Genomic DNA, 27594 nt, shown 5'->3' with positions numbered 1-27594 from the left:
ACTGATCAATCCACTGCCACGTTTCTTGACAGCCGGCCAATCACAGAGCACGCCGCGGTCGGTGTCATATTTCTGGGACTCTGCCTGCCTGAGGAATGTCAACTATTCAACATGGAGACAACAGTTGAGAAGCTGGAGGCGCTGGTAAGCGTTTGTACAAGACTATTTTCACCTTTTCCCAAACCATTCTCGGATATACCTCTTTGATATAACGCCTTTCAGCCTTTAGCAACGACATAAAGGACCGGTTAACAGCGTAGAGAAGGCTGTGATAGCTCGACAGACGGCATGTTTTTCCTCTTCTCGCCGCGGTGATACATAAAACCCCCCGGAAAAGACGAAAACCGCCAACCGCTGTTTTTTTAACGTAACGTTATAACGTTACGGGCCAAAATAGCAACATTTTGTCGTGTAAAATCTGTGTATTGTTTGTGGTGGCCCGTGGGACTTGTTTACTTGAGCCTACTAAATACACTTTAGCTTGCGTTAGCACGGAACTGATAACGCCCGTTCGTTTGGGTTTTTACAGTTTCCATGGCCAGGCACCGCGCCAGGCCAGCGACCTGAACTACCATGATGACCGCCCGGTTACAGCTTCATGGCTACATGACAGTTTATATACTCCACCGTAGCACGGTGTGTCGCCTGCCGACAAGAACAGATCTGCAAGCTAACACAGTGGTTCTCAACTTGTAGGTCTGAATCCCCAGGCAAGTCCCCACATGATTTTGTTTTGGGGGTGGGGGGTCTCCAGGGGTCCCCATATGACAGTAAGGTGTCAATTTAAGGACTTTTAATGCCTTTAATAAAAAAAAAGGGAATGAAAAAAGACCGTTGCTGCATCTCAAGTAATCAACAAACTATACTATAAAAACTGGTCAAACATTGGCGAAATTGTCAAATAATACAAGAAAGAGGCAAACATTGTGAAAAATAGTTGCGAGGCATTGTAAGCTTGTAGATCGGCTATTTTCACAATATTTATCTGTGGAACCTAGTCAAACTAAAATATGTAATGCCTCAACTCCTACAAATCCAAGTGCTTGTCAGGGTGGGGGGTCCACAGTTCAAATGTGAGTATTTTGGGGGTGGGGTTCGAGAACCACTGAGCTAACAAATCGTTCTAGTCGGCCATGGTGGAAGAAGTAGGCCATCTCAGATATTTGGTTGCAATACCACAATGTAGAACTACTCTGTTACAACTACAAGTAAGAGTCTTGCAGTCAGTCAAAGGTGCAAAGGTACTGGCATCAATATATACTTTAAGTTGCAATACAACACGTTAAACTACTCATGCAGTAAATGGTCCATTTCACAATGACGGATTGTAATTACTGAACAATGTGTTTTACATTTATTATGGAAGTTCCTAGTATTGCGTAACAAAATGAAGACCTTTGGTTCCATGGGAAAATGCTATGAAGCTTCATGTCAGATACAGGTTTTTACGGACACGTCTGCTTTACCTCCCCCTTCCCCATTTACAGACTGAAAATGCCATTAAGTCACACATTCCTCATCAAGACTGACAATACTCGAAGAACCTTTTGGATTCCCGGACTCATTTCTGTCTGGCCAGTGCTCCTTTTATATTGTACTACTGGTGACCCCTCTTGAAAAGCAGTGCAATGTTAAAAGGGCATTGGCCAGGAACAGTTTCAGTGAAGAGAAGGTAAAGCCAGCAAACATAGAGCTCTATTAATAGATCATTTATTAACATGTTCATCCTGTGTGGATCTCTGGACATTAGTAGAGCTGTAAGTTTGCAAATTTTAGGCCTACCTTATAACTTCACTGTGACTTAATCAGCCCTGCACCGTACCATGATGTTCGTGTTAGCTCAACCATAATTAGTTTCAGCCACAACGGAAAAGTTATTAAACCATGAACGGTATGCTGTTGGCAGGTGCTCTGACTTCATTGCACTACTGTATTGGACAGCTAGCAGTGCAATAGTATTGTCAAAGCATCTGAAAGCTGCACAGACCACAAGTGAGCAGTGTCCTTGTATCAAAACACTGCGGTGCCATGAGAGGATTGCATTGGAAAGAAAGTACAGTATAAAGGTGTCAACTAGCCGTATTGAACCATGGATGGCGTACCGACGGAGAAGCCTTGTATACCTAGTGTCAAAATGCATTCGTCTCATATCCAGATTCTCCGTTTAGCTAGATTACATATACACTGGCAGTGAATTGTGTCTCCTCTCCCCATTGGTAACATGGTAAAATTTGAATTGATAGGCTACGAGGTGGTATCGCTTGGTAACACTAAAGAAATTGCGTTAGCTGATTGCTCTCATTCAGCTTATTTGTGAGAAATTGCTTAAATTGTCTATATTCCTTGGTAGTTTACTAGTTTTAGTTGTGGACTGAAATGAAACACTTGGGCAAATACCGAAATACCAAATGCACAGTTGCACACTGGCAGTTTTTTCACAATAATAGTATGCAAAAGGTAATTTACACTTCATGAACGGACATGGATACTAAGAACCAAGGTATACAATTTAATGTGGAAGGGCAATAGACCGCCGAAGTCTGACGTCATTTACACATCCTTTGTTTGTCTACCTGGTTTGCAGTTTTCCACCCCCGTTCTGAATCCCATAGACGTATTTAATATCGCGTCAAATAAGAACTGTGTTCCAAAAATAAACAAATGACCCCGGCGTGTTGACTCTTATGGATATGAAGCATCAACTGACGGTGAGAAAACGCTAATGTTACTTCCGCCAAATTAGTTACATTTTCGCCAGAAACAGACTGTATCAAATATAAGTGACTGACTATCATAAACGATACAGAACCCCCTCCCTGACAATAACGCCGACACGCGGTGTTTATTTTTGGACCACAATTCTTATATGAGACGATTCTAAGATGACCCAATGTTATTCTCCATAGAGAAATTACTTCCGCAAACCTGGGGATGAACGAGTCACGTCAGGACTTCGGTGCTCTATAGATAAAGATGGAATGGTGGGATTTGGAGAAGAGGAAAGAAATGGCTAGTAGATGATGTTTGCCTGTAGCCTAGTTGGGCTATATATATGAAAATAAATGTGTGTATATATAGCCAATCTACAAGTTCACCTGACAACACATTGTGAGCTTGTGGATCAGCCATATTTGACTGACTCGCGACACCTTCGTACGACAAAGTATAAATAAACATAGCAAGTGAGGGGAAAGGGGCTCGTAATGCTTGTGACAGAAGCTCTGCAGAGAGAGAGAGGGTGCTGCTGTGCTGAGGAACGGTCACTCCCGCATTCACAACACGTTGGCTGATTATATTATTGACACCGCTGTTTTTTAAAGAGTTCCGATACGAATACCAGTATCGGAAAAGCTACAGATACTGCCTAAAATGGGCGTGCTCAAATATTCGAATAATCCTTATTAATAGAATTATAGTGATCAAATTTAATTTGTCACTTTTACACATCCCTACTCAAGTGGCGCCACAAATGTCACTGTTTGTTGCAGAAACGTGATTTCTTTCACCAAATTAGATAAAAAAATGGTCTCCGGATTCAAGTGACAAAGACCTTCAAGCAGGGATTTGATACTCTATACCGTTTGCCTGTAATTACCTTAAAAAATGTGTGGGCACTGGGCAGGGCCTATTTCTTAAAAAAAAAAAAAAACTTATATATCATGAATGGAACATCAGTCATACCCAAATTGGAATCACATGTTGAGGGGCCTCTTGCCTCTAATAGTGCACACCTCCAAAGGCACTTTCACTTCTTCTGCCCAAAGTGTGTGGTCATACAAACCCTTATTTCCCCTGCAGCTTTCTTGCGTCCTGATGGCCGCTCCCCACAGCTGACACAGCCCTGGTTAGGCAACCCAGCCTGGTGCAGATCTGTACTTGGAGGAACTCACTTTTCTAGTTTTCTTTTGCTGTTTTCTAAGCAAAATATTGTCTGGGTATATGGGGTACTTTTTCCTGATACTTCAAATCAGGAAAAGGGGGTACTGAAGCCAAAGATGTTTGAGAACCATTACCGGTTAGGTTAGTTATTCCTACTTATTTCTTGGTTTTGAGGCTGCATATAGAGGTGCCATGATGGTTCAATGAATGATGCCTCCATTTGGACGCACTATGGATGGATGGACCGGCTTGAACAGTGATGGATTAAAACGAAATGTTTTAATATACAATGTTGTGTTGTACCTGACTTGCAACACGGATGGATCCTAGGTCCTGGAACCCTATCAGTATTGCCTCTGCTGTCCGCATTGTTCAGAGTAGTGCAATATTGCTTATAGGGTTTCAGTATTTAGGCTGAAACGTCTGATGCTGTGATGGGATGCTTCTCTGGCAGAAATAATTGGACCGGCAAGCCTGAAAGTTTGAGAAGAACATGAAGGGGTCCTGTTTTACCCTCGATGAAAAAAAAGAGGCATGGCCACCCGGCGCATACCACATGGTCTGTAATTCCTGACAGCAAGTCCCAGCTGGTTCGATTCCCGGCCGGACCATTTGCTGCATGTCACTATAGGCCTTTTTGATATAATTACCGATATAATATTCTCGCAGGGCGATTTATGAGTTGCAGACGATATGTTATTGACGATAATATTAAGCTTTTAAATGCACAGTTAGTTTTATCCCAGTGCTTTTGGATTGCCTTCTCCTGTGGGTGTGAGGCGCTGCTGTGAATCTCTGCTTGTGTTGTTGATGTAAGCAGCAAGGTTGCAGTGTTACATTGGCATTTGTGACTTATCTTATGTGTCACAACTTGAAGAGGTCGGCATAACCGCAGACTGTTTTATTGTTGTTTTTCAGTATGTTTCTCTTAATACATCAATGGTACATTGTCCTTTTTTGTTTTGATCAAGACTGAAGATCCCATCCACTCAGTGCTGCTAAAACAAATGCCAGCAAGTGCTAAAATGACAGACCTGGTTTGTGCAGACTATAATCCAACATCTAATTTACCTATTTGTGCAGAGAGTATGTCCAGAATAGGCACATCAGTTGATTTGGTTAAAGCAATTCAATTGCACTGCTCAGTGGCTGTGATCTTGTTTCTTTTTACACATCGGCATCGCCAAATATTTGCAATTACATTTTGGCCGACAATATCGTACACTTTTTTGCGAAAATCATTTCAAATGTGTGCAAATCTTTGAATATATATTTTATACATTTGTAAAATATTTTGTTCCGGGGACCCCAGATGTAAAGATTTGAGTTACAAATGTTCGCTTTAAAAATATATATATTCAAAGATTTGCACACATTTTCACGATTCTTTAAAAAAATATCTACAAGCTCATAGCTATGAGCTTGTAGATCTGATATATTTGAATAGCCAAAGAAATCTTAAAATGACACAGATGCGTTCCCTGTCTTAATGGATTAAATGAAGGCTCAAAAAGCCCAAAGCCATGATTCCCTACTGGTATGAATCTGAATGTACAGTATATACTTTTAACCATTTACAATACTTCGCATCAGATTGTTCATTGGATACACTGTAAAGCTAACATGACACTGTAAAGCTAACATGACTGTGGAATCTGAGGAATTTGACAGATATTATGTGGTGCTTTTTTATTGGCTACTTTGATTATTAGTATTATTCATTATTGTATTGGCTGCAAACAGATTGCTCTGTCTATGTAATTGTTTTTATCTTATGTTTTTGTATTTTAAACCGTTTTTCATGTAAGTGTGTATGAACCTTATGAAACTTGTTGGTTTACAACAAATAAACTAATTTGCCTTTCAGACCTCCTTTCTTTCCGAGTCATATTTAGAAGTATTATGATCATTATGTATGATCAGTATTATGACCAGCAACTTTCAATCACCATCCATCATCACCATTGTTTGTCTATGCAGCTTTCACATGTAATTATATCCAAAGTTCTAATTCGGGTTGTTCCTGTTGCCAGTCCTCCCTTGTTACTGTACTGGAGCATTAATATATATTGTACATGTATACAATACATACATACATATAATAATCTATTATGGATGGCAAAGGACAGTAACGAGGTCAATAAACAAAATAAGAATTAAAATGAAACTAATTAATCATATACTGTATCCAGACACTAGGCTACTGCTGTTAAAATGATTCTTCTTGGGACTTGCATTCCTTTATTGCACATGTATTTTTCTCATATATCCACTATTGTTGTTGTGTTCTGTTGGCAGTTTTGGGACCTTGCCACAATAGCATTTCACTAGTGAGAAATAAACCTTGTGTTGATTCCTGATAAATAACTGGAAGGTCCAGAGATTTACCAGAGGGGATAACTTAAATCAACTAGGCTAATTCCCTTTTTTCCAGTGGTGTTTGTGGACTGAACAGATAATAAGCAGTGCAAAGCCAGCAGAGCATTAAGTAAAACTTTGTGTTCAGTTTCAGAAGTCTGAGGCTGATCTGGATTACATTGAGAAACGTCTGAAAGTGGACTTCATCACTGACGCCACAGAAAACGGCCCTTCTGTCAAGGTGATACTAATGATACAATTCATCTACTGTAAATGTAATACTGTACAGGAGAAGAATTGCTATTGAATTCTATATATAGATAATGATTCTGGCTCTCTGTCATGTTGAGGTTAATGTCTGCCGATGTAGACAGAGCGCAGTGTATTAAGGCATTTGATCAGGCTTAAAAATAGCTGATCCCGATATATAACTGTCATCTAAAATATGTTTTTAATTGGACGCGATCTTGTAGATGGGGTTGGGTCATCTCTATTTTTATTTTATTTATGGTAAAGTGACTTCCCCTTCGTGTGCCTTCCAAAAATATATCGACAATATAGAGCAGATATCTCTAAATGAGCAGGCCACGACGTAGTCATACACTGCAAAATCCTGAGCAAAGAACTAGCCTCTTTGACTTGTAGGTTCTTGTTCATAGGATTTAATTCCTTAAAATGTTTTTTCACGATAGATTCTAAACATATTATGATGCGCTGTGAGCTTGTAGGTCTGCTATTTTGCCTTATGTTTGCCCCAGAAACGTGCTTAAATAACTTGTATGGCTTTCACAGGAAAACCCAGCGAGATTACTGGAAAACCTTGCGGCCATCAAAGCCAAACACGCAGCCCTGAGCACACAAGTCAAAGAGATTGCTGCTGCACAGAAGGAGACAATGGACTCCATCAGAGAGCAGCTCGATGGCACGCTTCACGTCATTGAACGCTTCCAACAGACTGCAGATGTCAAGGTAAACTGCCCCCTCCACACACGCACACAAAACCAGCTGACTCAGAACCAAAGATTTGTGTTACAGACTTGAGTTAAAGAAGAGCCAGTGGAAGCACACTTTATGTAATAGTGCGTTTTACAGAAAGTGAGCTTTTTAAATCGAGGGCATTCTAATATACATTCACATAAATTGTTTTGTTTTTTACAACAAAACCAAAGCAAAAACAAGTGTGACAACAATGACAAAACAGTGATATAGATATAATGTAGATATAGATAATCAATAGTTGTAACTACAGTTGATCTGCACATGAACTACACATGGACCTCAACCAGGTATACGTATAGTTTGGACATCCGTACATCTGTTAAATCTGAGGTTTGAAAAGTTACTTCAGTGTTTAAATGGTTATTTTATTATTATTATTGTTGTTTATTTATTGCTACAATTGTTATGTTTAGGTCGAGCCGTTGACGGTCTCAGAGCAGGAGGCTACAGAGATGGTTGGTTCAGCTGTCAATTGCAGAGGTAAGATTCTTCTTCGTACTGGTGCCAAAAAGCTGAGTCCATCGTACTTTTGGCTTAATTAAGACATGAGGCCGATTCTACAAATGCCTTCTAGATCAGTAGTTCTCACACTTTCAAGATAAAAAAAAATAATAATCTAAAATAGCAGACGTACAAGCTCAGTGAGCTTGTATATCTGCTATTTTTGAATAGCTAATGCAAAAATATAAAATGACATGCTTTCCCGGTTTTAATGGGTTAATAAATAACATTAAATGTTTGGTACGCTGTAGTAAAATATGCCAGCACCTGGAACGGTCCCATGTGTATAACTTGCCACATAACATGACCTGCTTTCATCATTTGGGGATGGTGGAGGATGTTTATTAAAAATATAATTGGCCTAGTGTCTGGGTGCATGTCTTTGGGATCGACCAGTTGAACCCAAGTGGCATAATAAATGAATTAATCTAAATCTAATGGGATTTTTTCGCCCCAGGTACTGTACCTTCATCATAGAATCTTCTAGCCAAGAGGATCCACCCAGTACGTCTACTGGGTAAGACTGACCCAGGTATCTATACTTTCTATACAACATTAATAAAACAAAGAAAACCTAAACATTTTGACTGGGGATATCAGTTTGTCTTCCCCTGCCTAACAATACAATACTTATCTAGATATATGATCTTTGTTGAAATTCAAAATTGCATCTCCCCTGTGAGTTATGTGCAAAGTACTCTATTCTGTCATATTCCTGGACCCCTCTGGACAATCACTCCACCCCCTAGGCCTGTCACAATTATTACATAATCGTCTAGTCGCACTTATGTGAGATGATCACAATTATTTTGCATAATCGTCAAAATCGTTTCAATGTTGAAAAATATTCATACATTTTCAATTATGTAAAAAAAAAAACAGAAATGGCAGATCTACTAGATCAGCTATTTACTCTATTTTATTATAACATTTTAAATGTCAGTAATTTATTTGTATATTCAATTTATTTGTCTGCAATGTTTTATTACAAAGCCTAAAAGGCAAACCGAAATTTTGATTCCAATGTTCAATGCCAAAAACACAATTAAATCCTTAATCGCAAATATTTGTATGACAATTACTCGTCAACTTAAGATTGGAATTGTGACAGCCTTATCCACCCCATGATATGACTACTAAACTAGCTGACTAGACTGGCTAGACTGTTTATGCATCATTTTTGTTTATCTGTATTTGTTGGCAGAACTGAAGAAACAACAAAATGATCCATCTCAAAGCCATTCTCTCCCATTACTTGATAAATATTTCACAGTAGAACTTCTGTATAAAAGATCATGCTGTTATGCTATATATCAGACATGGTTGTGGCCTGTACTAGGCACAAGGCCACAGATTAAATACCGAAGATAATCCCAGCAGGAACCTCAGTGGTCACATTCAGAGACTTTTAAGTGATTTAGTTTTTTCTTCAGTCAAACCTTTGGGAGACGTTAGAAAGATGTGTCAAATACTTTGTAGTTCCACAGCCATTTTATTGTCGAGGAAGCCTTTTCACCCATGTTGCTGAATTATGTGGCGTTTTCTTTTCTCCTCTTGTCAGTTTGCATAGCAGCTCTGATCACCATCGTGGAAGTGGACAAGATGGGCATGTACATCGAAGAACATGAGATGAACAGAACCAAGAGACATGAGAGGCGAATCAAGAGACTTGAGCGGTGTATGTACCGTATGTATTAGGGCTGGCCCCGAAGCCATTTATTAGGGTTTGGACGTTCTGTGGTGTTTCAAACCTTTATTTTATTTATTTGAAGACGGGTGTTTGGCAGCCTCTCTGAATGGAACGGATGTGTTCCACGTGCCCAGTGTAGCCCGGGGATGGAGGTAAACTAAACTTAAATTGTTACCTGGGCTGCCTCTGTGGACGTGTCATGTCTGTGACGGAAAAGTTAGTGTTCCTTGATGTTGTTTTAATGTTGCTGCCCTGTCTTTAGCAACACTGCTAGCAATGCTAGTCTAACTAGCGTCACTTGCGGTCTGTGCTAAACCCCCTTCTATAGTATGACGTGCAGTTAATCCACGTTCAGTTATTACCCCTCTGTACTTCTTCGATTGAATCTTGTCAACCACTCCAGGATCAAGCATGTGTCCTTAACATTAAACTTTTAACTTGAGTCGATCTTCCAACAGTAGTACCAGTAGAATACCTGGCTTCTATTTACTGCTCTGTGCTCAAATCCGGGTCTACATGCCCACCTACTGTATCCAGTAACGCACATACTGTACATGCACGCATTCAGACCATTTCGGTATCCTCTCAAAACCGAATAGCAGGAAAATGCAGAGTGAGTAGCCATGCGAGTCATGAGCCATGAAATAAAATAAATGAATTAAGCGAATGTCTGAATCTTTTAATTTAACTTTCCTTCGTTATATTGATGTTTGGATCTCAGACATTTGGGGCCAGCCCTGGTACTGTATGTATGTGACAAAACCCACTGCATATGAGGACACAAACTCAATCAATAATCTGCATCCTTATTTGTCTTAACCATAACTCCTGTACAAAATGAACAGCTCTAATTCTTATTCTTATTCTTATAAAGTGTAGAATTTGATACATTTTCAGACACCGTTGGAATAGTACATTTAGCATGGATTTTAACTGTACTGTGTATTTTTATATCTTCAACTTGAATGTTTGTTTTACTCCGTGTAAACTATGTGTAATAAAAAAAAGAGTCAGTTCCCTGACTATTGTCATCACCCGTTTGTAATGCTTTTGTGCTAAACATATTCTTCTGAAGGATGTGTTTTTGACAAATGAATATCTGTGTATGAGCTGGACCTGTTGCACTTGCACAGAGTATAGTAATTGTCTCCACCAATCTGGAAGGCCTTGGATCATGACACAAGCGCTACTCAACCCTATGCTTAATATTTAAGCACAGGATAAAAATATACATTTCCGTTCAAATATATGGGTTGCTTAATTATTTTTCAAAAACAAACAGACAGACATATACAGGTGTGACAATTGTTACAGGTATAATGCATAGTTTTCTATGCATTATTTTTTTTTGGGGGGGTTTGACCCCCATTTGTTTTCGGCCACGCGCGCACCCAGGATAGGTGTCCCTTATTTCAATCTCTGGGAGTTGGCAACCCTAACCTTGCCATACCTTAGCTTTTGCTGAACTGATGCCACTGGATATACACACAAAATAAACAGCTACAGTGAAAAGAATATGATGTCAAAATGTACATTTTCCTATAACAATAACAATGTGCAGTGTGTTACAAAATCCAAAATAGGACAGACATTTTTAGCTTGCGGCCCTTGGACTTATGGTATTTTTCTGAGTGGCCCCTGAGCCATCTTAAGTTGAGTAGCCCTGCTCTATATAGACCCCGGCCATTTGTGCCAGACTAGATTTCACATTTGGCATTTTCTTCAAAAGAAGCTTTTTGCTGCTACTCTTACAGATTTCGTCCAAACATGTATATCAGTCAGATTTCTCAGATCCAATTGGCTATGACTGCCTTCCGAGGTTTGTGGATCTTGGAAGGTAGGCAAGCCGGCCTGGCAGAGACCTGCACGCAGAGGAGCTCACTTTTGTAGTGTTTGTCATGAAACTGCTGAATCATGCGCGTCTAGATGAAAACTTAAGATATTTTATTGATCCCCTTATTTAGGGACGAGACCTTTTCAAAATAATTGAAATCACATAATGATAATAAAGTGACTTAAAACCAGGAAAGCATCAGTCATTTTAGATTTTTCTGCGTCGGCTATTCAAAAATAGCAGATATACAAGGTCACAGCGCGTCACTTTGTGTCGCGCTGCCAGCTTGTACATCTGCTATTTTTGAACGTTTTTGAAAAATCTTGAAAGTGTGAGAACTACTGATATAGAAGGATTTTCTTGTAGAATCGGCCTCAGGTCTTAATGTGTTAAAAATGGATTTTAAGCAGTGACTATACTTGCTCAGTCGGATAGGATAAACCAATTGATATAGGTGGTCTAATAGTTTGTGCATGCAGTATTTGCTTGTGTTATATTTAGTTTTCAGGTTTCCTGCCTGATCTCATCATCATCTGTTTAAAGTCCACTTTCCAGGCACCGCTGGGTTGGACTGGATTCTCGCTATGGCTTTCTTCCACAGGGAACGGTCCATGGGCATCTCGATGCATGATCGATGCAGAGTGCTTTCATGTCAGCCATCATGGTCGTCTGCCAGGTCTTAGGCCGGTCAGTCAGCCTGATCTCCACTCTAGTAATTGATCTACAGTATGTTTGCCACCACCTGGAAAAACAGAAAAATGAGGTGGGTGTATGTAGGGTACAGATAAGACAACACCTGCTCTGGAATGCTGCCAAGAAAGATGCATTCAAGGGCACGGTGACGCAGTCGGTAGCGCTGTCGCCTCACAGCTAGAAGGTCCTGGGTTCGCTCCCGCCGGGGACGCTGTGGGCGCTGGGGGCGTGTCTTCTCCTCCACGTCATCAGCGCCCATACCCTAGGTGGGGTTGGCGAAAGGGCCTACTCTGTGTGGAGTGTGTGTGTTTGTGTGTGAGAGAGAGAGAGAGAGGGTGTGAATCATGAAACTACATGGATACATGCATATCACCACTGTGGGGCAGAAACCTCATAAATGAATGCCCTATTTTATACTTTTTATATTCGTAAAAACTAGCAAAAAAGGCCAAGCTCGCAAGTCATCTATTTTTGAAAATCTCTGAAATGTTTTTGAAAACTTTTGCCATTAGTGCATGCACAAAATATGGAGGCTATAGGTTGAAAGTGGTTAAGTCTGTCTGTGTATGTTTTATAAATACAAATTGAACCAATGAAAAGTATTAAGATCTGGTGACTAATAACTACATTTGATCCATTGGAACACCTTTTTTCTTTTCTTTCTGAAAAGTAACAGTGTTTAAAGTGGTATTTCACTTTGAAACTACTCATTATTTTGTGTGCACCTGACTTTTTCTTTTTAAGTTGCTTGATTCAATATATAGATATTTGATATTCTTTTGATCAGACTCCTATATAAACCCATTGTAACGTCGAACCTTATTTTAACCATGTTAGATTAATTAAAAACACACGTCCCTGGCCCTGGTGACTTGATATTGTCTTTCTAATGCGTACATTGAAAAACACCTTTGTGCACACACTCAAACCCACAGATGCTTGTCTGCACACATGTGATGTTTCACACACGTCAAGGATACATCCATCAGCAAATTTCACTGTTTCCTCTCACCTTATCTGCACCGCAGGCCTTTATGTAAGTACAGTACAGTATTTAAAGGTTCCCCTGGGCATCACCCAGACACCTGTTCCTTCTGGAAGCACCAAGGTAAGATCTCTGCTCTCTTAACTATGCGATCTTTTCCTGTTGTGCGTTTATTAGGTGCATTTATTTATACTGACTCTAGAGATTCAAGATTTGTATTGTATTGTATTGGTGTTTTACTTGTCTGTCTGCAGGTCTGTTCCAGTCATGTTTGTGTCGAGGTTCTCCTGGGCCGTGTTGGCCGTGCTGCTGGTCACGTCTTCCTGGGCTGAAGAGGTTATTATTTAAACATAATCACATTATTTGAGACACATTTTTGGCCGGAGTCTTGATTAAGAATAGCGAAAGAAAAAAATAACAACAAAACACATTTTACGTACTGTCACACTTGTAATTGCAACATTTCATTAATGTATTTCTCCTCTTTTTCCACCTATCACTGTGGCTGTCTACAGGAAGGTAAGGCATCTATATGTCTCTTTACAGTACATGAGACTTTAATGCAGTAGTTCTCAACATGTGGCCCCCACATGATTTGGGGGGGGATAGCTTGTGAGCTTGTAGAATGGCTATTTTCACTATATTTATATAAGGAACCGAGTCAAACTAAATGTAATGTCTCAACTTCTACAATTTCAAGTGCTTATCAGGGTGGGGGGTTCCCAGTTAAAATATGATAATTTTTTAGGGTATTTCAGGGGGGCCTGAAAAGGTTGAGAACCACTGCTTTAATGTATGAACAGCTGTAAACATTTTCATTAATTGTGTCTAAAATCGAAATGCCAATTACAGTATGTTTCCATGAACATGAGCTAACATGAATAACAACAATTACGGGGGGAAAAAACAAGAAAAAAATTAACTATTACAGTACATTGTATTAATTTCTGAATTGTTTAATTGTCCATATTTTAATTTGGGCTTCCAAATCAATGTAAATGTTTCATATCACCTCAGAAAACACACATTTGCATTAAAAGGCTTGCACCCCCATTAAGCAAATCTATGTAAGAATTGTTGTTCTTCATGTTTTGCTCCCCAGTTCTTTTAATAGTTTTTTTTAAAAGTCCAACTAAGTAATATTTATCAATAATAATAGTAAGTATTGTAATAGTGTAACTTTGTGTTGTGCAGATGCTGACATTGAGGAGGACTCTTCTCAGGAGCTGTCAGTAGGAGAGCTGCTGACGAGAGCTAACAGAGACCTCAGTATGGAACACACAACAAAACACAACACAGCACACTATGACTTGACACAACACAACTCGGTTCAACAGGATACAGTACAACACCACAAAACGGAATACAACATGAAACAACAAACATGACACAACAAATTTCACTCAGTATTTAACAATAAATATGTTAATAATAATAATAATAGTAGTAATTACCAAATCCCAAATGTATTTAGCACTTTTCTAAGTACTAACGTTGCTTTCCATGAGGAGGGAGAAAAGAAAAGAAAAAGAGACAACTTTATAAGGAATAAGCACAGTAAAAAAAAGTCTTTAAATTTCTAGACTCTAGTCTTGTTTCTGCCCAGCGCCTGGCACTTTGGATATGCATGCTTTACAGTGGTGGAAAAAGTACTCAAATTTTTTACTAAGATAAAGTATCAATACTGCAATGTTGAAATACTCTGATACAATTAAAAGTCTGGAATTCAAAATGAACTTGAGTAAAAGTATAAAAGTATTTGCATCAAAATGTACTTAAAGTACCAAAAGTAAAAGTACTCATTATACAAAATGTCCCATTTCAAATGTATAAAAATAATTTGAAAATAGCGTATTTTTTCAAATGGACGAAATGTACAGTATATAGGGAAGAAGTGGTTGATGTATGTTTTTCCCTCTGAGATGTAGTGTAGTACAAGTAAAAGTGCTGAAAATTGGAAATACTCCAGTAAAGCAAAAATACCTCAAAATTGTACTTAACTTCAATACTTGAGTAAATGTACTTAGTTACTTTACGTGACTGATGCTTTATTCATTTACTTAAACCTGCACTATGTAACTTTCCTCTTCAACCCCAGATTTGAAGCTGGTTTCCTGCGCAAGTGCTGACATTTTTTACCATTGAGCTATTAGAGCCTGCCTGCTTGCTCAGGGGATAAATTGAATCTTGACCATTAGGACAAAATTTGTGTCAGATCCCCTGTGTCTACGTGAGACATGACCTTTGACACGATCTAAATGTCTCATTAGAAGAGCAGGGAGACAGATTTTTTTTTGTATTAACATACTCTACCATGCAGATTGGACGAAATGACATTTTATAAAATGTTTTACATAGAGCCGCTTTAATAAAGATTATAAACATAATAGTTATCGTTATATTATTATTATTATTATTATATATTTGCACTGTCCAATAACGTCCTTTTCATCCATGGTCATGTGACAGCCCCTGACTTTGACGAGCCCCAGCTGATAGAAGGAGACATCGCCGTGGACTCAGAGGCAGAGAAGAATGCCGATCCCTGCACCTCTACTGGCTGTCTGTGGGGGAAATGGACAGACGGAAAGGTCTACATCCCTTACTACATCAACAACGACTTCTGTATGGACCACTTTTTTATTTCCTTATTACAATGTAGTCGGGAGATCAGGGACAAAAGTAACAGGGGGCAAAAGTAACACACTCAATAATTCTAATTAGGAACAAGCTAGAGGGGTGAGACTTCTTGTGCACATGCTCAGTAGGGTCCTCTCTCTGCCTATGGAAGGATAGAATGATAATTTCATCTCAGCAGAAGTTTTCAACAAAAAACTGATTTTGAGGTGTAAACGTAAATCTTTGAGTGTACGGTATGTTCCTTCTCCTTCCTGTCTAAAGATAAGATGTCAGCTGATTTAAACTTAGATTAATTGTATCTCTATGTTATTGGTCACAAATTAACATCAGCAGCCTATGCTAGTATAGGTGTTTCTAGCTAGAATATGGGATTTTATCATGGTTGCCCCATCGGGGAAATTGTAACAAAGTGACCGGGGTCAATTGTAACAATGTGATGTGCTTTTATTTGAGATAAAGTGTGTTAATATGACTTATTTTTACAATGTTACAATTGCCCCCAACCACTGTTACAACTGCCCCCGTCACGGGGGCAATTGTAACACTGTGATTCATTGCATTCAAATTAATATTTTAGTCTTGTCCTTATTAGTGAAAGCTTAAAAATTGTATTATTAATTAGGGCACATATATATGTTTCTTATAGCAAAAGATGACTAGGATATTTCAAGTAGTCTGTGAATTATGAAGGCAAATACAAAAAGTGTCCTTTTTCCCGGGCTCCCCTATTACTTATTACATGTATTAGCTTTTTGTATAACTTTTTCAATTTCAAGGACTCCCCCCCACACACACATACAGAGTATATAGAGTATATAATTGTTGTGTGTGTGTGTGTGTGTGTGTGTGTGTGTGTGTGTGTGTGTGTGTGTGTGTGTGTATATATATATATATATATATATATATATATATATATATATATATATATATATATATATATATATATATATATATATATAAAATATCTAGACATAAAATGAGACTCCAGTCAAGATAATTCTACGTGTGTGATAGATTGTTCTCAGTTCCTTCTAGCTGTCTCATGTGGTTTAATAAAGGTGTTCCTCTTGTTGTCAGCCTCTCGTGAGAAGGCTATCATCGAGCGCGGCCTGCAGTCCTTCTCCTCGGTGTCCTGCATCCGTTTCAGACCCTCCCGCACCAGTGACAAGGACTGGATCAGCATCGAGTCCAAGTCCGGGTAGGACACCATCTGTTAACTTCTCACGTTTTGACCCTGGTTAACAATGGATGAACGTGACATGTCTTCAAACGTGGTCCTGGGCAATAGTTATTTTTGTTTTTATTATTTTCACTTAATTTTTTCAGTTAGTTTTCATTTGTTTTTAAAGTGGGTTTGCTAGTTTAGTATTTAAAAAAAAAAGGCTTAGTTTATTTAATTATTTTCATTAGGTTGCTTATATAGGTTGGCGAAAGGGGCTGCTCTGTGCGGAGTTTGGATGTTCTCCCCGTGTCTCCTAGGGTAGTTAATACCCTCACAAAAACATGTAGTAATCCTGGTTGCTATACCGCCTCCCCCATGACAGCCGGGGCGCCTGATTGAGGGGAAGGGAACTGGTTGGAATAACGTGCTACGTCCTACCGGGGAAACTCCCGGTGTCAAGAAGGTCAGTTGGCTTTCATGCATTGAAGGAGGCATGAGCTCGGCCCTGGGCTCCCTAGGCTGGTGGGGGGAGTGTAGTGCCCAGGATCACTTAGATTTTTTTTTTTTAAGGTTGCTTATATCTGGCAGCACATGACGGATCGGCTCGTCAGAGCCTCTGCCTGAAGACCAAAAGCCTAATATCTCCCCTGGCCAAGGGGGATTCCCCTTTAGGCTAGTGGTTATATTAAGATGTTTGGCTTTAGTGTCACTTCCCTACCCGGGTTTGAATCCTGGGCGTTACACGTACACAAAAAAAAGAGCAGTATGACCAGGTTTTCCATCGTGTGTTTGTGTTGCTATAGTTGCTACTCCATGATTGGCCGTCGGGGACGTGGTCAGACGTTGTCCCTGAGCCGTCGCGGTTGCTTGTACCACGGCACTGTCCAGCACGAGCTGCTCCATGCCCTGGGCTTCAACCACGAACAGACCCGCAGCGACAGAGACAACCACATCCGCGTCGCCTGGGAGAACGTCATCGAGGGTAAGAAATATGTTACTGAATCCTCATTGGTGGTAAGACCTGACACATCATCAATGGTAAGACCTGCAATGTAACTTAAAACAATGGTTCTCAAACTTTTTCATGTCAAGAATCCCCAAATTAATGTGTGTTATAGCCAAGGACCCGATCTGAAAATCTTTTGTGCCAGGGACCCCGACACAAGACTTGTGTTGTTAAAATGTTTCCAAAATATTCAGATTTTTTCAAAAAATGTTGAATCACTGTCATAGAGAATCTGAATTCCTGAGCTGAAATCATTCCTTTTTCCAGACATGAAACACAACTTCAACAAGAAAAACACGCTGAACCAGGGCACTTCCTATGACTACGGCTCTGTCATGCAGTACGAGAAGTATGTATCATTCACTATTCGCTGAATTGCAATGCGTTGTGAGCTTGCAGATAGGCTATTTTCACCGGCATAAAACACTGTTGTAAATCTGACAAAATATACGTAGGATTTAATCACTTAAACACTACATACTTAGTTCATTGGGGTCCCCCAGGGCTCTATATTTGGTCCACTGTGTTCCTTCTAGTCTATGCCAAATCTCTTCTATGAAAACAGTAGATCTGCAAAGATATTTTCTGCAAATGGTTCGGTCCAGAATAGGCACATGGGACTAAGTATGGTTATGATCCAAATACTTACTTTATTCACTTTGAGACTTTACTGCTTCACAGTAACCAGTTGTAGAAAGTAACTAAGTGCATTTACTTAAGTACTGTACTTAAGTACAATTTTGAAGTATTTGTACTTTACTTGAGTATTTCCAATTTCCAATACTTTTACTTTTACTCCAGTACATCTCAGAGGCAAATATTGTACTTTTACTCCACTACAATTATTTGTCACTAGTTACTTAGTAGATTTTGATTATTATTACAAAACATACATTAACCACTTCAGCCCTATGAACAATTCGGCCATTTGAAAATAGCAGATTTTCTAAATATTTTTATACATTTGAAAACATGAAATGGGACAATGATGCCAATACCTTTGTACTTTTACTCAAGTAAAGTTTTAATTCCGGACTTTTACTTGTAACAGAGTATTTCTACATTGCAATATTGATACTTTTACTTAAGTAAAGCGATTGAGTACTTTTTCCACCACTGACTGTAACCCCCAGTATGTGTTGAAATGAAACTCATTAGCCTGTGTGTGGCGCTGTTTTTTTTTTCAGGTATGCCTTCTCCAAGAACAACCGTCCCACCATGATTCCCATCCCCAACAGCAACGTGGTGCTGGGAAAGGCCAACCAGATGGTCAAGAATGACATCGACAGGCTGAACAGGCTCTACAAGTGCTGTGAGTACACTGGCTAATACTATGATTGATCTACAGGCTCTACAAGTACTTAGTACCAGTGGTGGAAAGTAACTAAGTACATTTACTCAAGTACTGTACTTAAGCCGATCTACAAGCTCACAACGCGTCGCATCGCGACGCGTTGTGAGCTTGTAGATCTGCTATTTTCACACCATCACATGTCTCATTACTGTACTGTCCATTTGATGAGGACAAACTTCACGTCACAACTTTCTTCTCCATGTCGTTTAGAAACTTGTGAACTTCATCCATCAATCAGAGCAGAGCAGGACGATGAAGGAACTTTGCTTGAAGTAGAGGTTCATTTACCAAACACCACTTGAGTTTTTCATTAACAATAAACCTGATTCACTTGAAAACATTAGTTTCTGCCTTATTATTCAATTAAATGATTTCATCTTTATGAAGCAGTAAACTGTGTGGAAAACCTTCCACTGGAAACTAATAAACAATGAGTTGTACTCTTTGTAGATAATAGAAACACAATGTAAAGTCTGGGCATTTTTGTCAGCGTTGGTATATTTGATATCAATATAAGTGGCATTGTATTTACTTATAATGATCTTTAATTATATGTATTTATTCAATATATAATGATAAATACATTAATGTGCAAATTCTTTCAGGTTTCTAATAACTCCTCCTGACCTCAGACAACTGGTCTGATATGATTGAAAATGTAAATATTTTGTTGCTATTAATAACATTATATTTTTTATCAACTCGGGAATATGTGCCTCTCATGCACCTGTTACAAAGTATTCTGAATAAGTTTTTTTTCAGATATATCCATCCTAAATGTACATTTCGTTCTTGCTGAAATCAAATATATTGTATACTATTGTTAGCACGGCTTCTAATAGCAGTGAGGCACACTTGAGCTTTGAGTAGAGTTTACATTCACATGAACATGTTCAACCACTAGAGGTCACTCTAGTCCAGTGATGGTCAACCTTTCACAATTCAAGGTGCCCTAATTAGTGTGGTTCCAGTCTATGGTGTGGTTGCCCTAACAGGGCAACCAGACTATAGTACTCTTCCCACTTTATTCTTCTATCCGGATAAACAATATTTTGCCGTGCTACTCCTCCCACAGTTTATTTTTCCCAATTTAGTGCCATATGTCAAAATGACCGGCTTCACCGGGAATCGTGTGCTTGTATATTGATATTGATTTATTAGTGCATTAAATGTCCCCATCCATTTTAATGGAAAAGTGAAAAAACTAAAATATTTTTTTTTTTCTCAGAAACCGTAAGAGCTAGAGTTACCAGATTTGGAGGGGAGGTTTATAATTTAGTCCGAAATTATTTAAAAAAAAATTACACCAGTCGGCCTCATGGTGGCGCTATAAGAGCCCACTTTACGTTTTGGCCTATAACTCTTGAACCGAATTGCGACGCGTCTAGTTTCCTCCTTTCTTGTGATAACATCATCACCCACTTTGATCGTGAAACTCTCAGCCTTGCTAAGGTTAGGACTGGACCCAAAGAGGATGGATTCAGTTTTACCCAGGTGTAATGAAAGTTTGTTGTCGGAGAGCCAGATGCAGATCTTGTTGAGTTCAGAGCTGAGAGTTATCTAACTACGCATGGAATCACAATAATGTTCCAAGACTTTCTCATCGACATAGAATACCTGTTCATCTTAATGGAGACCACAACTATTAAAGCTACCATGTTGCCAAACAGAAAACTAGTTTAGTTGGTAGAATTTGATCTCCTCCTGTCCTCATTTAACACTGTCCTCTGCAAAGCCGGCAGTATTTATAATAACATTATACTGTCACCCAGTGTTAATTTTGGCAGAAAAGTTTGTCATAGTCATAATATTTTGAATAAAATCCCATTTAGTTTTTGTCACATTTTAGTGGTCTGAAATGTTTTAGGTTTAGTCTAGTTTTAGTCAACTAAATCTACAGTTGATTTAGTCGACTAAAATGTACTTTTGGCAGGCCTCGATAACGTCGTAATGCCAGATTTATACTTAGCTGTGTGCTAAAAGTAGCCGATCTACAAGCTCACAACGTGTCACAGACTTGTAGATCGGCTATTTCCGGAGCTTGACACCCATGCGCAGCCAAGGATAAAATGACCTGTCTTAGTACTGGATCTCTTCTCCACTAGTCCTTCCCTAATAGTTTAGTGTTGTTTTTGTTTTTCATTATTTTAGTCATCATAGCCTATTTATTTTAAAAAAATTGTCAGTGAAAAAACATTTAGCGTCATCGTTTTAGATGACAAAATGAACACTGTGTCACCCTAATAAAAAAAAGTAATACATTGGTTAGTAACTGGGTAGCTTGGTCGGTAGAGCACTCGCCTATAGACCACAAAGTTCTGGATTTGATCCTATTGGCACCGCCAGCTCAGCGTATAAGTAGCGTATGCGGCAAGATGTGTGGTAAGTAGGCCTACTGCAGCCTATATTACGGCCTATACCGACAGTAAGCCACCCCGACCTACTATTTACTAATTATCACTCACCCACCTTTGTAAGCTGCATGATAGAGAGGGTGTACCATCTATGTATGTACAGGTAGGCTAAGTGATTCATGAAGTTCATAGGCAGCTCCTTTCCTTATTTCATAAAGCATATTTTGCACATCAAACATGAGACAGAAATGGTGTAGGTGGCCATTTCAAAATACAAATGAGATACTGTTTATATTTTTACATATTTTTATAGGAACACTCTTTTATTTATAACACCTTCCCACGAGCAAAAAAAAACAACTCAAACACAAAGCACAGAAAGGAGGGGGTGCTCCCTGTAACCTCAGTCTATCACCACCCGCTCTACATACTATCAGCCCATTAGATGGCTGTTATCAGCCCTTATCAGAACCATTCAATCGGGCTAGTATGGATATTCTCTACACTGGCTCAGTATGTTGTTATCATCCATTGTGTCGGTTGATTTTCCATATATTCCAGTCGGCTGTTATCATCTGATCATATCCTTTTGATCACATGACTTGTCAATTTATTTACAGCGAAAATGTTCCCATGTTCTGCAGGGATTTCTTTACAAAACCACGGCACTGAGGAGTGAGAACTCAAATGGCACCACAACACACTATCACTTGTTGTGTTTCCCCCAAAACATACTTAACATAAAATATAACTTAAATGGTTAAAGGAACATAATAAGACATGATTTCCCCTCCAACGCATCATGTCAAACAATTACACAAGAACACTAAACTAAAACAATAACAAAAGTGTGTGTGTCGTGCTGGGATGTCTCCAAAGCCACTAACTGCCCAGAATGCTACATCCTCCACCTGAGGGGTTCTACTGTCCACAGTATAACCCAGTGGTTCTGAACATGTGGGTCGAGACCCCAGGGGGGGGGGCCCACATGATTTTTTGGGGGTCCCCAGATGACAGTGAAGTGCACAATTTAACGACTTTTAAGACCCTTTTAATACAAAAAAGAAGAACAAAAATACGATAAATAAGACCATCACTGCATCAAAAGTAATCAACAAACTATACTATAACTGGTCAAACATTGACCAAATTGTCAACTAATATGAGAAAGAGGCAACATTTTTGAAAATAGCCGATCTACAAGCTCACAACGCCTCGCATTGCGAGGTGTTGTGAGCTTATAGATCTGCTATTTGTTTATCTGTGGCACCGAGTCAAACTAAATGTACTGCCTCAACTCCTACAATTCCATGTGCTTGTCAGGGTGGGGGGTCCCCAGTTCAAATTATTTTGGGGGGTCACGGCCTGAAAAGGTTGAGAACCACTGGTACAACCCACTGCACTCACCTAACACAAAGTCCTGGGATGAAGAGGTGAACGCCTCCCTCTTTACCCAGGGCCCCAGAGGCTCTTATATGCCCCATGCAGTGTGAGGGTCGTCTGGTGTGGAGGGTCTCTCCATCTCCACTGAATTCTTCTCTTCTACCCAGATGGATCAAACAACCATAATTGTGTCACAAAGGCAAAGTACCTATCGTTACTCACAGGCCCATTTCTGGAGCTGTTTGTGTGTGTGTGTGTGTGTGTGTGTGTGTGTGTGTGTTTGTGTGTGTGTGTGTGTGTGTGTGTGTGTGTGTGTGCGTGCGTGCGTACGTGCCAACACAAATTCAATATCAAGGTTTATAGTACTTGTGGAAAACAAACACTCCATGCATTCACATTCAGTAGACTTGACATCAGTAATGGTGTCTTTACGGGTCTCGCTAAAATCCAATCACACAGCTGCAGTTGATTCAGAATGCTGCTCCTCGAATCCTTACAAATAACAATGCGAATCATATCATGACAGTTTTCACATCTCTACACTGGCTTCCTGGCTGTCAAACGTTTGATTAAAAACTAGTATACTGTGGGTTTATAAAGCATCGAATGGTTTAGGGCCTGAACCATCCAGACCTCTCAGGTTGTCTGGGACAGGTCTGCTTTCTGACCCCATAGCCACAACATTTGGAGAATCAGTATTCAGTTTTATATGCACCATAGTTTTAATAAACACTTTTGGTGCAACCTAGACACATCATCAGTGATGTATATATGTTGCACCAAAAGTGTTTATTGTCTCCGCCAGGCCGAAAGGCATGGCGAGAGAGTATGTTTTGCACCCTGTCTGTCCGTCCGTCCGTCCGTCCGTCCGTCCTTCTGTCTGTTAACAGCTAATCTCCGGCACCGTTGGCCCCATAGACATATAAAGGTAGACGCCTCATTCGGCTCTGAAGCGTCTGTATCTCGGGCGCGCTTCCTGCTTCCGCAGGGCTGTCGTGTGCGTCACAGAAGCGGAAGTTCGGTAGGCCAATCAGAGGCAGGTGGGGGCGGGTCTTTTTGTAACCCAGCTCTTAACCCTTTGAGAGGCAGCAGCTGTGCGCAGCATCTAGTTAGTTGGAACTTGGCAAACTCCACACTCTATTTGTGAAATTCAAATAAGAGACATGGTCCTTTTTCATATCAAGGTCCATTATTTATTCAGCATTTGAGTCACGGAACACCGTTTGATAAGCTTTAGCCTCTCACACCCAAAACGTAGAATATGTTATCGTTCGATAAGATGTTGTCAAAATAACAATTGTTTACGTTCTCTAATTGTGTACTTGTTTAGTAAGTAATTCAGATGTTTAACAATTTGACTCTTGACAGTGTGAAATGTTATACTCAAGATTTAAAGATCTATAAGGGTCCATTTGGTTATCAACTCTCCATCATTTAGCTGGGTACCACCTGGAACCCCCTCAAGGACCACTGGTGGTTCCCGGACCACTGGTTGAGAACCATTGCACTGACAAGTCCCGGAAAAGACGCACTGTGATTGGCCAGTAGTCAACGCACTGTGAGCGCTGTGATTGGCCAGTAGTCACTTTGAGTGACAGGTGCAGGGCGGAAGACGGAAGAGCCGCCGTGTATTGCGATACAGATCGCCCCAATGAACTGCAGAGGCCAATGAGGTATCTAGGTTTCTAATATCTATGGTTGGCCCGGTCGCTGCGAAACTGTGTACAAACACTCCCTGGATGTGTTTTTCACATGGGCCTGTTATAGCGCCACCAGGAGGCCGATTTGTGCAAAACCCATTTACTCCTACAGATTTTATCCAAACGTCATGCAAATTGGTACACAGTTCACGCACGCACTAAATGCCTCAAATCATGAACGCAGCTTGCGCTTTCCGTGAAATTTCACACGCGCATTCCCACTAGGCCGAGGAACACCCTTTTCACATTGGCCTGTTATAGCGCTACCAGCAGGTCTAATTTAGCAAAACACATTTTTGGAACAAAATGCCTCAATCATGAATGCAGTGTCCGATTGCCGTGAAAGGCCTAAGAAGAAATGGCACCCTTTTCACAGCGCCATCAGGAGGCCACAATAACGTACCTGACCTGGCGGAGACCTGTGCTCCGAGGAGCACTTTTTCTAGTTAAAACTATGTTTTTTATTCAGTTTTATGTGCACCATATAACAAAACAATGTCTTGTTATACAGGATATATTTTTTTTCATCTTCCTTGTAGCATGATAATATTGTGTTGCTTTAGGATAAACATCAAAGTTGTGACACTGCATTCCTTTCAGTCATGCCATGACCAGGTTTTCAATCACTCATCATGTATCTGTTTAACTGTCATGGTTCTTCCTCCATTTTTCTATTACACAGCTAGCATAGAATCATAATAATGTACCAAGACTTTCTCATCAACATAGAGTACCTGTTCATCTTAATGGACACCATAAAGCTACATTGCCAAACTAGTTGTTAGAATTCGATCTCCTCCTGTCCTCAAAGTAACACAGTCCTCTGCAAAGCCAGACATATGTATAAGAATATATACTGTCACCCTGAAGGGAAGTCTCTGAAAACCACTTGGGGTGGGTGCTGGTGAGGAGGGGAAAGAAAACAAAACAAAATAACAAGTCACCCAGGGGCCTCCTAGTAGGGGATCTGTGTGCAAATGATGTGATTTATTACATTATGGCGATTATTATATACCCTATCATTAGGGTTGTACAATGAATCGAAAAGGAATCAAAATCACAATATTAAAGCTGCACTATATGTAACTTTCCTCTTCTATCCCGGATTTGAACCCATTTTCCTGTGCAAGTGCTGGAATGTTTTACCATTGAGCTAATAGAGTCTGCCTGCTTGCTCAGGGGATATATTGAATCTTGACCATCAGGTCAAAATGTGTGTCAGATCCCATATGTCTATAGGTGAGAAATTACCTTTGACACAATCTAAATGTCTTAACATATTATACCATACATATTGGGCAAAATAACATTTTAGTCATAAAAATTTACATAGTGCCGCTTTAACTACAGCAATTTACAATTCACAGATGCTGCAATTCATTGCATAAAGGAGGGGTGGGGGGTCCAAAATGTATTTCAAAACTAGGTATTTAGTGTGTTGGTATTGGGCCAAGAATCACATACTATATTGATTGCACCCTTTAATATACAGTACTGCATAGGCCTAGTAGGCCTACTAAAGGTCCATACATTGTTGCATGTTTAGCTCACTGTCTAGAAGTCATGCACTGTATCATTTACATATTAATGTTGTTTTTCTTGACATTCCAATAAGCCATTAGTTTTAATTCCTTTCAGTATGGCATTGTATGCACATTGTATTCAATGGGCTAAACATGCAATAATACCAGTTTGATCCTTTGAATATCAATTTATTTTGACATCATCAAATGTGGAAGTTATACGAGTAAATACAATTGAAGCTTGACTTAAATACTTCGAATCTATCCTTTTAGTGATGGATTCCTATTTGTTACTGCACAAACATCTCTTACTTATCTGCAATCAAATGTTTTGATTTTTAATTGTCCACTGTTTCAGTTTCAACGTGATTCTCGAGTCTTGTGCTGCACACTGCGGCTTAGTCACTGCCGCTTCCTGGTAGCAAACCAACCAAACCTTTTTTCCTTGGAGGCCCATCTTCTTTATCTGACAAAAGTCACACCTTAGACTCCTACATGCACACTGATTCTCATCCCTATTGGCTGAAACATTGGTTTTGTTGTGTTTATTCCTTAATAAATATCTTGCTTGTTATTCCTATAATTGTGCTCTATTTCCATTTTGTTACGAATCTGAGCCAGTTTGTAACAACTTGAATAAGGAAAAGAGAAACACTGCCACCTATTGGTGGTCCTGATAACGAATAACAACAGTTGTTAAAACTGAAAGGTTGTGAGTTCTGAAATGAACAAGGAGTATTGAACAAGAAGAGATCAGATACTGTATGTCATCTTCTACCACTTAGAAGCTGGCGTTACAAGTTTGATTGAATGCAAGTCAAGGAGAATCAGGGGGACAAGTGTATGAATAACATATTCTAGTTATTGTGACCTTTGTCAAATAACCACTTCAAGAAAACAAAACAACATATCACATATTTTCTGAACTCTTGTTTTTCAATGTGCACAATAGAATAGACCAAAATGTGTTAAAGTTCTACTTTGGTAATGCCAAAGTTTACCAGTAGATGTCAGTCATGTGCAGCACTAACAGAAGGCAGAAAGGCCTCAGGATTTTGGTTCTCCATTCAGCCTCCTCTCAACCAAAGCCTAAAACCTCCTGACATTCACTCTAACTGAGTCTGACACTCTCTGATGTCATCTGACGGAGCTCAGCAGGACTGAACTCATACAAACTGGGGTTTCCACAGTAACCTTCTGTAGCGTTGTTGACTACTGTTGTTCCTAATGCAATTTACCCACTTTAACCTTATATACTTAGTTAACTGGGGTCCACGATGGCTCTATACTAGGTCGTCCGCTGTTATTTTCCTCTATACCAAATCTTTTTTTGTTGTTGCTGAAAATAGCTGATGAAAAAGTAATAACAGCACGTTGTGAGCTTGAGGATTATTTTTGCCTATTGTAAGGAATTGTAAGGATCAGTGGAGGATTGATCGTCTAGTCAGTAAGAATACTCTGAAGATTCTTGCAGGGGCCCTCATTCAAGGTCATTATGATTATGCATGCACTTCATGGTATCACAACACCTCC

At 39.6% G+C, this 27594-nt stretch overlaps 2 protein-coding genes across 3 annotated transcripts; both read left to right on the top strand.

Annotated features, from left to right (window-relative positions):
• The first annotated feature begins 85 nt into the window (after window positions 1–85).
• ska2 (spindle and kinetochore associated complex subunit 2) lies at window positions 86–10461 on the top strand. Of its 2 annotated transcripts, none has more exons than XR_013933671.1 (6): window positions 86–144; window positions 6386–6478; window positions 7030–7206; window positions 7650–7716; window positions 8195–8269; window positions 9299–10461. XR_013933671.1 is itself a non-coding variant. In XM_080436528.1 (6 exons), the coding sequence occupies exons 1-5, from the start codon at window positions 112–114 to the stop codon at window positions 8212–8214; spliced, it is 390 nt and encodes a 129-aa protein (XP_080292654.1). In that variant the 5' UTR covers window positions 86–111; the 3' UTR covers window positions 8215–8254; window positions 9299–10461. The 2 variants fall into 2 exon arrangements, 1 of the variants encoding a protein (XP_080292654.1); XM_080436528.1 differs by having other exon boundaries at window positions 8195–8254.
• On the top strand, window positions 9057–19076 carry LOC308090819 (high choriolytic enzyme 1-like; the record flags this gene model as incomplete). The annotated part of the gene is made up of 11 exons (XM_080436092.1): window positions 9057–9069; window positions 9299–9415; window positions 9510–9579; window positions 13194–13275; window positions 13455–13458; window positions 14134–14208; window positions 15409–15564; window positions 16657–16777; window positions 17545–17723; window positions 18015–18096; window positions 18935–19076. 11 exons carry the CDS (start codon window positions 9057–9059, stop codon window positions 19074–19076), a joined length of 1041 nt encoding a protein of 346 aa, XP_080292218.1.
• Between the last annotated feature and the right edge of the window lie 8518 nt (window positions 19077–27594).

This window comes from Gymnoscopelus braueri (genome assembly GCF_963280865.1).
Source record: "Gymnoscopelus braueri genome assembly, chromosome: 8".
Lineage (NCBI taxonomy): Eukaryota > Metazoa > Chordata > Actinopteri > Myctophiformes > Myctophidae > Gymnoscopelus > Gymnoscopelus braueri.
Note: the sequence above shows the minus strand (reverse complement) of the source record. Positions and strands in the feature narration are given on the sequence as shown.